The sequence below is a fragment of the Octopus bimaculoides genome, chromosome 6, assembly GCF_001194135.2.
Source record: "Octopus bimaculoides isolate UCB-OBI-ISO-001 chromosome 6, ASM119413v2, whole genome shotgun sequence".
In the NCBI taxonomy this organism is placed as follows: domain Eukaryota; kingdom Metazoa; phylum Mollusca; class Cephalopoda; order Octopoda; family Octopodidae; genus Octopus; species Octopus bimaculoides.
Genome location: NC_068986.1, coordinates 9131467 through 9143016, shown reverse-complemented (window position 1 = coordinate 9143016; position 11550 = coordinate 9131467). Strand labels below are relative to the sequence as shown.

At 35.1% G+C, this 11550-nt stretch overlaps 1 protein-coding gene across 2 annotated transcripts in view; it reads right to left on the bottom strand.

Annotated features, from left to right (window-relative positions):
• LOC106873555 (heme transporter hrg1-A) overlaps positions 1-11550 on the bottom strand; it is a 38674-nt gene that overhangs the window by 13756 nt on the left and 13368 nt on the right. Inside the window, exons 2-3 of one of the 2 annotated variants that reach the window (XR_008264353.1) lie at positions 3854-4021; positions 620-836 (exon numbers count right to left, since the gene is read on the bottom strand). Coding sequence is in view for 1 of the 2 variants with exons in the window: in XM_052968599.1 (XP_052824559.1) it covers positions 670-836; positions 3854-4021 (335 nt within the window). In the remaining variant the exon portion in view is untranslated. Of the gene's footprint in view, positions 1-6; positions 837-3853; positions 4022-11550 lie in introns of those variants that run through there. The other variant, XM_052968599.1, reaches the window with a different exon arrangement.

Here is an 11550-nt window from a genome sequence, read left to right as displayed (position 1 = left end):
AAACAACAGGGAGAATTTTCAAAAAAAGGGGGCAGGAGGATTCTTTTCTCAATTTTGTATTTGGCTACAAATCTGTTTCGGAAGAGTTAAAACAATTGAAAATTCCTAAAATTTCCAAGCTTCATCCAGATTTCAATCAGTTCGTTTTCTGATTGTCTTCGGGCACCCTATTCCTCCACAACTGGTGTGACAGGGCTTGATAATTTCAAGCCCTGTTCACAGACATACGTAGAAACAGTATTTTAGTAAGAAAAGGTTCAGAGCTAAAAAAAGATCTTTTTTTTTTTTGTGGAGAGGAATAGGAACAGAGTTAAAAAGGTGGAGAAAAATGAGCATTGGACATTTTGGAAATTTTAAATCCTTTTAGCATTTTGGCCATTATGCTATGTTAGAATGGAGTTTAGTGTTCTCCAGGAATGGCAGCTGTTGTCTGTGGCTGTAACAGTGTTTTCACAAGTTCAACGTGAAATAATGGCTAGACATAAAACAACAAACAACAGGGTACCTCAACAACAAACAACAACAACAACTAATGAACAGCAGCGGCAACAGCAGCAGCAGCGGCGTTTGGCAGTGGGAAGACTTTTCAACAAAAACATATTGCAACATGACTGCTTACACTTTGGTTCTTAATGATTCCACTTGATATGTCTTCAATCTGTTTCCATCTCAATCATCACCGTTCAAAGGTGGCGCTTCTGTTGGCAAAATAGTGTAAACATCACAGAGTAATTGACGATACGATCGAGTGAAGTACAAGAGCAGGAGACCCCATTTCCAGGTCATGAAGCACCAAACTGTGGTCAGGAAGTAACCATTCCCGTAAATCTGTAAACCTACAAGAAAAAATAGCAAGAAAATATATTTCAATGGAAGAATAACTGAAAGAAAGAAGACAGATTTACACCAAATATTTACTGATCCTGTTGGATTAACAAAAAAATTTCATTAATTCATCTTTTACTTGTTTCAGTCAGTACACTGTGGTCATGCTGGGGCACCACCTTGAATAATTTTTAGTCAGAGAAACTGATGCCAGCAATTTTCTTTTTTTTTTGTTTTTTGTTTTTCATCATCAGTATTGTAGAAAAACACTTCAAATATTTCAATTGACCCATAAAACAATTGTGAACGCCCCTCCCCCGCCCATTTCAAATGATTTCCTAATATTAGAGAAAACCGTGGCAGCAAGCTGTAGAATTCTTGGCACAGATGCCAAAATGCTTAGAGGCATTTCTTTCAGCTCTTTATGTTCTCGGTTCAAATTCCACTGAGGTTGACTTTCTTTTTCATCCTTAATGATTTGATGAAATAAGTACCAGTTGTGTACGGAGGGGACGGGGGAGAGGGGCAATTTAATCAACTTACCTCCCACCTCTCCAGTGAAATTGCTGGCCTTGTGCCAAAATTTGAAACCAATATTGGAGAATATTTGTCAATCACAAGGTGTGGGTATGGATGGAATGGAAAACTGACCACAACACAATCAGAGCTATGCAGAAAGAAAGAAAGAACTGATACTAATCATCTGAAGCCATTTATTTTGGGATTGTGATTCTTCAGGGACAGCCACTGGGTGTTATATTGGTGCTGTGGTTTTGGACAAGTCTATTACAGCATGTAGGGGTGGTCAGTGTGCTTTATATTGGTGCCGTGGCTTTGGACAAGTCAACTACAGCATGTAGGGGTGGTCAGTGTGTTTTATATTGGTGCTGTGGTTTTGGACAAGTCTATTACAGCATGTAGGGGTGGTCAGTGTGTTTTATATTGGTACTGTGGTTTTGGACAAGTCTATTACAGCATGTAGGGGTGGTCAGTGTGTTTTATATTGGTGCTATAGTTTTGGATAAGTTCATTACAGCATATAGGGGTGGTCAGTGTGTTTTATATTGGTGCTGTGGTTTTGGACAAGTCTATTACAGCATGTAGAGGTGGTCAGTGTGCTTTATATTGGTGCTATAGTTTTGGACAAGTCTATTACAGCATGTAGGGGTGGTCAATGTGTTTTATATTGGTGCTGTGGTTTTGGACAAGTCTACTACAGCATGTAGGGGTGGTCAGTGTGTTCTATATTGGTGCTGTGGTTTTGGACAAGTCTATTACAGCACGGAGGGGTAGTCATTGTTTTGATAACTGCACTGTAGTTTTGGACGAGTCTATTGCAACATGGCTTTGTAGTCAGTGCATTTCCTATTTAACATAGGAGAGTGGCCCTTGGTGTCATCATGTCCAGTCCTTGAATATCAACAGAAATGTTCAAGCGACATTTGGTTGGTATTGAACATTTTAAATTTTTCCAGATTCATTAGCTCTGTTTTGAATCTGGACCAAATGTTGCTATTGATTATTTATTGATTGTGGGGATTTCTTGACCAAGAGGACATTGTAGGGTGGTGAGGTTGGAGGGGGTGGAACATGGAGTTATAGCAGCAGTTTCATCAGCAGAAAGTGGGCAGTGACCATTACCTGTGCACTTTAAATGTCTGGTGGTGGTGGTGGTGGGGGGTCTTTTACTTTTACCCTATTTCTACATCATTGTGTTATGATAGTGACGGAAGTGGTGTATGGATGAGGGTCATAGCGTTAATTCATTCAATTATACAACGTTAAATAAACAAATATATTAACTTCGTCTCTTTTAACCTGGCTGGGAACGAGTGGGGGTGGGGAACACACGTTCGGTTTAGGGATAAACATTGTGAAACAATGCGCATAATTCAATCCAAACTGACACTTATGAAAACGAGGGTTCCATCTGGTCCAATCAGTAGAACAGGGAATTAATGAGGAAGTGGCTGAGCAATCGACAGACATGTGTACCTTTAACCCTTAGGCTACTGTATTTAGTATGAGATGCTCTGTGTTTCTTTCAATTACTTTAAATATAACAAAGAATTTAGTAAAATAACTTGGTTATCATTCAGCTGGTGTTAGGAGCATAAATTGTGACTAAGGTTTGGTGGAAGATTTTTATTCAAAACTTATGAAAACAAGACATTTGTACTACAGAGCCAGAACCGGTTTCAGCCGGATTGGTATCAAAAGGGTTAAGAATTGTTTCTCTATTATATATTTTAACCCTTTTGTTACCATATTTCTGTTGAGATGCTCTGTGTTTCTGTGAATTAATTTTAAATATAACAAAGAATTTAGTAAAATAACTTAGTTCTCATTAAGCTAGTGTTAGGAACATAAATTGTGACTAAGGTTTGGTGGAAGATTTTAATTCAAAACTTATGAAAACAAGACATTTGTACTACAGAGCCAGAACTGGTTTCAGCTGGGTTGGTATCAAAAGGGTTAATGTAGTTCTGAGGGAGGTTCAGATTGAGACACAGAGTGTGACATGGCTGGCCCCTTTGGAATTACAGGTACAACTCATTTTTGCCAGCTGAGTGGACTGGAGAAGGTGTCTGGCTCAAAGGCCCAATTTGCTGCTAGGAATTGAACTCACAACCTTACAATTGTGAGCTGAATACTCCTAACTACTGAGCTATATGGCTTCACCTCATAATTTGTCATGGTAATGTATTTGAGGAAAAAAACCTTGTTAATGATAATTAATATAAGGCTAATTATTAAGAACCAGGTGGTAAAAGAGATGAAAGACTGTTATTGCTTTCTAGAAAACCATTTCAAAGCGTTTCTGTATCTTCTATAGAAAGAACTTACAGGAGAGAAAATGAACAGCTTCTCTATTTCAGACTTGTTTTGATCTTATGGTTTCTGCTAAAGTGAAGCAGAGAAAAGCGATACACCACAAACTCATTAGTAAACCATGTTTCATTACATAAAAGAGTAAAAGAGCAGTTTTGTAAAAAAGAAAAAGCTAATGAAATATGAAATGGTTTACCTTGTTGAAAATAGAATCCCAATGCCAGATAAGTGACGAAACCAATAATTCCTGCCAACTGGAAGAAACATCCTGTGATGACCATATATTTGAGTCGATACGGATAAGTTTGCCAAACACCTTTCAGGTAACATATGTGAAGAGAGAATGTTAATGAGGCAGGGATAGCTGCAATAAATAAAACAAAAAAAAAAGTGTTAAGGGATTGCAAGGTATGATCCTTTGTGGATTATCTTCCTGTATGGTGATTAAGTCTCAAGTTTGTTTATTCTTAAACGACTTGAGGTGTGACTAAACACATTTGTTTCTGAGTATACAACCAGTTAACCCCCCGCCCCCACCATCTTCTGTTGCTTAACCCTTCTCCCCTTTTTGTTTCCTTGGTGAGGTGGTTATGGGGGTTTTTCTATTCATTATTGGATCCTTTATACTTTTAATGTTTTCTCTTCCTTCCTGTAAAAAAAATGTTAATAAAATGTCTTTCAAGCAATAAAAAAAAAGCAACTTTATTAAAATGAAGTCATTTAAGATTAAAAAAATTCGCATAAAAAATAAAACCCCACAACCCTTTTAGATGCAACCTAATTTCAAGAAAAATGTTCTTAATGCTTTTAAGCATGTAATACAGACCCAGCTTTATGCAAGGGGTCCAGGGGCATATTTTTCGAGAAAATAGGTGCATCTCATATGTTATCGAATACTTTATGTTTGTAATGATTCTTGCTGTTAGTGTGGGTTTGATTAGGAAAATGTGGAACTTTAGTATCTGAAAGTGCTGGAATTAAATTGTTACTGGATATCAATGTTCCACAAATAATATCCAATGCTTCCTCATATGTCCAACATCTCTTTATGCTTTATGTCGAATATCTATAGATGCTGAGTGACATCAAGTATAAGGAGAAATTGATGGAGAATCCTTTTGAAAAGAGGTTTGTTACAGCAAACAGGGATGTTGACCAATAAATAAAACTAGATTAGCACATGTTGTTCCATAAAAGAACTGCTTTGATTAAACTCCCCAAACAGACCTTGTCCAAGAGGTGGTTTCAACTCTTGTCAATAATGGTCTGGTTCCTGTCTGTTATAGTCAGCTCTGGCCGACAGACAAAAGAAATGGTTGAAAAAATGAAGATCATGTTAACCCTTTTGATACCAACATGCCAGAAATTACTCTTGGATCTACAATACCAATTTCTTGTTTGAAAGGGACATGTGGAAACCTTCTGTCCAAATTTCATGTTAGTTTCTGTCCCAAACACCATTTTAATAAGAGTATAAGTATTTTACTAAAGTCTTCATTAGTTTCAAAGTGAATCAAAACAAAGAAAATGTATTTTCAGAGAAACATAAGGAAAAGGTTAAAGAAGATCAAAAAGAGAAACCTTCATAGTTCACCATTCAATCTGGCAGCACCATTATTAGAAAGGAATCTAAAATTAAACTCTGTATCAAAGAAGTGAGAGAGGAGCCAGAGACACAGATTGAAACTCCCAAACAACTAACATTTCCTAATTACATATCTGTTGTTACTGAGGCTGTCCAAGGTGCCACACAGTAAGATTGAACCGGAAACCATGTGGTCGGGAAGAAAACTTCTAAACCATATAACCATGTGGGCACCTTATTGATGAGGAGGTAAAAAGAGGAAGGGAGTCTCACAGCTTCCTATGTCTTCATGAAGAATTAACAAACAAAAATTTAGGTTCAATAAAGGAATAAAAACTAGAATCTCGTGCAATCTTCTTGATAGAATTTGAAAAGCAATCTTAGTTTAACCATATTTGCAACTTGTTGAATTTTTAGGTGAAATACTTCCAAAGACCTTTAAGTGAAATTCCTTAATGCAAAAATGCCCTCTTGCTAATGTTATCAAAATAAATCAGTAACGTTAAAAAGTAACAGAAATTGATGAGAAAATTGATTTCAAAGAATGTTTGGAATTGTCAGTGGAAGATTTCAAAATTGTTTTGGATATATTTTAGAATGTTTGAAAATATCAGCCAAGTGGAAAGATGGTTCTACTTCAGTGACTGAATGTTAGGAATTATTATTATTATTATTACATTCTTCTCACCAGTATTTTAATATTTGTCTTTTTTTTCTATATTGGATTAGATTAAAATTCTGCTGCAGAGATTGAAGAACTCCTCAGTTCTCCCCAATCCTCACTCTATTGTTTCCGTCTTTTATTGTCAATAAAAACAGACATTTCCAGCCAGTATTTATTTGTTTATTCTGGGGTAGAAGAAATACTCAATGCTATTATTTCTTCTACATATGCCATTCAATGCCATTTCATACCAAATTACTCTTGAATGCTCTCACTCTCATTTATGCTAATTAACTAATTAACACAACATATTCTACATTTACCTTATTTCTCTTTCTATGATTTTTTACATTCTTCACTGATAGAGGATTTTTTTTTGTAGGAAGTGAAATTCTTTGTTGGTTAGAGCACCAACACTTCCTAGAATATTTTCCCATCCTCTTCTTACTCAGACTACCATGTCTTCCTCATCACACCCACCTCCAGCTCTGATTACATAAATATTACTTGCACCAAGTTGTCTGACCAGTTCATGGCAACGGGTGTATTTCTATACACCCAGAGCATTTCAAGTCCAGCTTCTCACTCTGGCCATAGGCAACCCCTCTGCAACAAAAACTTGTTAGGATTAAAGGATTTGTCATAATGTATCGTATACTCATAGACATGAAAAACAAAATGTCTATTGAATATTTTAAGCATATACCTATCTGCGTGTGTATAGATTTTATTTTGGGTTGGTGCCCCATTTGACAAGTCACACAACTAAAAAATGGTTTCAAACTGGTGTGTGTGTGTGTGAGAGGAGGTGAGACATGCTTTAACTTAGACCAAAGCGCTCTCTTGTTGGTCCCTCTTAAAGGGGGACCAGCAATTGTGAAGGTTTGACATTCCCATAGCAACACATCCCAATTGCTCCAAACCTAGGAATACATACGTTGTCTGTATCTGTTACTTTAAAAACTGGTTGTGACCACGGGGCAACTAATCTCAGCTGTTTTGTTCTGTGCTCTCAGTGGAGTCACTCCAGTCAGACTCCTATGACTGATATGTACACAAGAGAGTCACCATTCACTACCACTGTTTACCTGTGCTTGGCTGAAGGTTTTTAATGTGTGTGAGACTGTGTGGTCAGTAATCTGAGGCGTCTGTAATGAGACCCACTGTCAATAAATGATTAGATAACTTTTTAGAAGCATTTCTTAGATATACTGAAAGTTCTATAAGAGACAATCTAGATACCATAAAAACCCATGTAATTTACACACTTTATTTTGCAAAAATAAAATTAAACTTTAGGGAGTGCATATATTACACGAGTAGATCATTTCCAAAATTGTTTCTGAAATTCTTTTTTGTTGCAAAAATATGTACAAAATGTAAACATTTGTACCAGAAGTTGACTCATTTAATGTCAGAAAAGGTTTTTACAGAAAAAAATAATGACTTAAATATAATGAAGTTGACTTTTATTTATGTTGGATAGTATAATGCTTACTTTTTCTGTATAAATTTACTGAAACCATTAAATGGTTAACTAGCTTTTGAAGTCTGACGTTCATGCTGGTAAACATGGTTTGGGCCATATTTTACATAGCTTGGAGTTTCTACCTATTGTAATGGAGCACCATTCACATACATAGTGATATGGATATTCCTAACTGAAAATTGTAATGATATGGATAATCTTGATTGTATGGTTTTATTTTTATCTGTTCATTACTTGGCACAGTTTTAAGTTTGTCACACTGTTTACACCAATTTCAAACATTAGCTTCATTAGCATTAAAATGCCTTCCAGCAGCTCTATTGCCACATTCAAATGAATATTCAACATATTTAATTTCTCCTTCACAGTAAACGATTCATAAATTCTGCCCATACTGATAATGATGGTAATGAGAAATTTTTAGGGTTGCTTAAAATTTTATAAGTGTGAAAGGGATTAAAATTTCGATACTCAGTATCAAAGGTTCCAACAAGAATAGGCGGAAAAGAATTCTGTTTACATAATCAGTTTGATCAGTCACCTTCCTCTGTCAGATGAGTAAAGTGTCATCCAAGCTGATGTTTATTGGTAATTAAACTTAATTTGCAACATCTGTGCATATTTATCAGGTTTGTTTTCGTTGGTAATTCTTATCAGCAACTTTTCCTGTAATCGTGATTTGAGAAGACATACAGCAGTATGTTAAAGATCAGATATAATCTCTTGTGGGCAAGATATGTAAAATGAAGTTTATTATAAACAACACAAACACTTTGTAATTTAATAGCTTTCAGTGTGATACCTGTTAAACAGAAATTATTTTTACTTAATGAAAATTTAATAAAATCTAATAAGTGAAATTATGCTAAATACAACTAAATTGAAAACCTTTTTCCCCTGGGTGTATCAGCAATTCTGAAAACTTTTGAGTGCAAATTTTACAAGAGTAGAAGTCTTAACAAATTTTATCCTGAAAATCACCTGTGTGCAAATTACATGAGTTTTTACGATATGTCTAACTCTCTTCCATAAATGAGCAATGGAAAAAAAAGAAGAAAAAGAAAAACTGTCATTTGATGCAATGAATTTATAAGCAAACTACGGTAGAGAAGCAATTTTACTTTTGAAGTACAATCAAAACATGTAGAAAAGGTACAATTGAAGGATTATAATTTATTCTCCAAAATTATTACATGTCTGATGTTAATTTGGCTATGGGGTATTTGAGAATTACAAATGATCAAAAATTGCTATAAAAATATGGAAAAACTTTCAAACATTATATAAAAGAGAACCAGAAGAGATTTCTAGATAAGTGCTTTATTGTTAGGAAGAGAAATTAAAGGAATTTAAAATATTACTTAATGCAATACATAATTGTTTCTAATTGAGGCAGAATGCCAGCATCAACTTTGATGGGAGGGTTTGGTTGATTACATTAACCCCAGTATAAGAGAGTTGGAGAGAAATGAGGTTTGATGGATACCATGTGGAGAAGGAAAGCAAACTGAATAGGACATATTATGAGATTAGAAGGGCTTTTGTACATAGTGATAGAGGGGAGAATACAGGGGAAAAGTGTGAAAGGGAGGAGGGCAATGATGATGATGATGATGATATTAGGAAGAGGAAGTCAGATCACTCAATGAAGAGGACAGCAGAGGTCAGAGAGGGCTGGAGAAAGTTCACATGGACAGGACCTGCCAAAGGCCAGACCATTTGAAAAAGAAGAAGAGGTGAAAGGCAAAGTGGACTTCAGTCAGATTTGAACTTTGAAGATAAACAGTTGGAAGAAATACTCTAAGACATTTACTTTGATGCGCCACCGATTCTGTCAATCCACTGTAATGAATAATAAATATTCAATTCATAATGGGCCATAGACAACACATCATTGAAATATCAAAGCTGTGAAAAAATGCAGAGATTAATTCAAAATAGTGTGAAGAAATAAAGCAGAGGAGTCAACTGAATGTTAAGGCATTAAACCCACTCAAAAAGAATTCCTTTTAATTTCGGCAGAAACAAAAGCACAATCTGTGTCTGATGTAAATGCTGCAATAAAACCATTTGAAGAACTTGAAGATCTACTTATCGACAGACATTATCTACGTTCCTTAATAGATGGAAAGATGCAGTGAGCACAGATAATTGATATCCAGATCCAAAGACAAGTAAAACAAAAACAACATACTGGAAATGAAGATGTTAACCAATGTATCTGCTTACATTCCCAGAAACGATCAAAGACTTTAATTCTATTCTTTAAAACATATTGAAGTAGAAACACAATTATAGAATATGAAAGACAACCACAATCATTATTAAAGCTGCTAAATTATATTCAATAACAAAACAAACCAACAGTGAAAGAGTGTGGTGGGGGATCCTAGCATAGAGTTTGTCTTATCTAAAGTTTAAGAATTTCATCTTTAAGTAAGGGCAATGTTTCAAAATCTTGATTTTTAATCAGTGCTTCCAGAATTTTAACTTACATCAGAATTTGTACAGAATATGAAGAGAATTTTGTTGGACACACTAGAAGGACATTAAGAAAAAGAATGACACTGCACAGAGAATAAATCTGATTTCCCAGTTGCAGATAAATATCTATCAGCGAACATATAGATACATATGCTGACAACGACTAACCAAATTTAGTAAGTTTTCTTTATACCTCAAAAGGATGTGTTATAATACTATTGCACAGCCATATCAACAATCCCAACATACCTCCATCATCAGCTGACCCATCAGGTCATTAAGAATGAATTGTCCGATTTTGAACTGAAAGTTTATTTTACTTTATCTCAACAAAAAGCAATGCAGTTAATCAAAGTATGCACCTAAATTATCAACACAATTTTGCCATTTTATCGGTAGCTTATCTATGCCTGCAGTGAAGGATTCTGGAGAGCAAGAGGTGATGTAATCATGAAAGGCTGTTTTCGCATCTTCAAATTTGAAGTTTTTTTACTTGCAAAAAGTTCTCTAATGTCTGGAAAATGTGATAGTCAGTTGGTGCAAGGTCTGATGAATATGGTAGATGACAGAGTAATTCCAATATTCTTTTTGGGATTGTTTTGGCACTTTTGTCTCTATCCAACCACTGTGCAGAATACTTGCTATTGTTGAAAAGAATCCATTTATCATCACATGTAACATTACAATGCAAAAATGGTTCACTTTTATTCCGTGACAGCAAAGAACAGCAAGTTTCAAGACAATGTGTCATTTGATGCTCGTTCAGTTCGTGTGGTACCCATCTTGTCCAGCTTCTTTACCTTGCTGATTTATATCAGTTGGTCCAATACAGTTGGAATCGAAACATCAAACTTTGCTATTAACTCACACGTAGTTTGAGATGTATCCCCTTCCACTAGAGGTTCCAGCTCATCATTATCCACCTTGGTCTCAGGTCTACCAAGGGGCTGATTTTCAAGACTGGAACTTCTCAAACGATTGACGTACAGTGCGCTCATTTAACACATCTTTACCAAACACCTCATTGATGCTTTGAGTTGTCTGGAATGCATTGGTTCCACGATGGAACTCATATTCATAAACAACACAAATTTTTGATCTATCCATGTATTCACAAAAATTGATTTACAAGAGAAAGCTTATAATATAATCGGACACCATAAATTGCATTTTGAAAAGTAATGAAGTAACTCTTCAATGTTGTAAAAGAAAGAATTGTCAAGATAAAACATTAGAGTTAACGACTGTTAAATTTGGTGCATAAGAAAATCGGACATTTCATTCTTAATGATATATATATATATATATATATATACAGGGGTTGGACAAAATAATGGAAACACCTAGCATCATAATGTTGAAATATCTATAAAACCGTCAAAAGTTTGTTTATTTTTATGTTCTTTGATTTATTTTTAGTGTTGCTTAATATGTTTTGCTAAAATTGCTGTTTCTTTTTAGATATCATCAGAAAAAGGTAATTAAAATTCATTCAAATGACAGATCTATTGGACTTTCAAAGAGATCAAATTGTTGGTGCTCGTATGGCAGGTGCTAACATAATGAAAACAGCCACAAAAAAGACAATTAGAAAATAAAGCCAGGCAGACACGCACAAAGATCTGCATATAAATTATATGAGCAATGGGCTTTCGTACAATTTATCTCCAT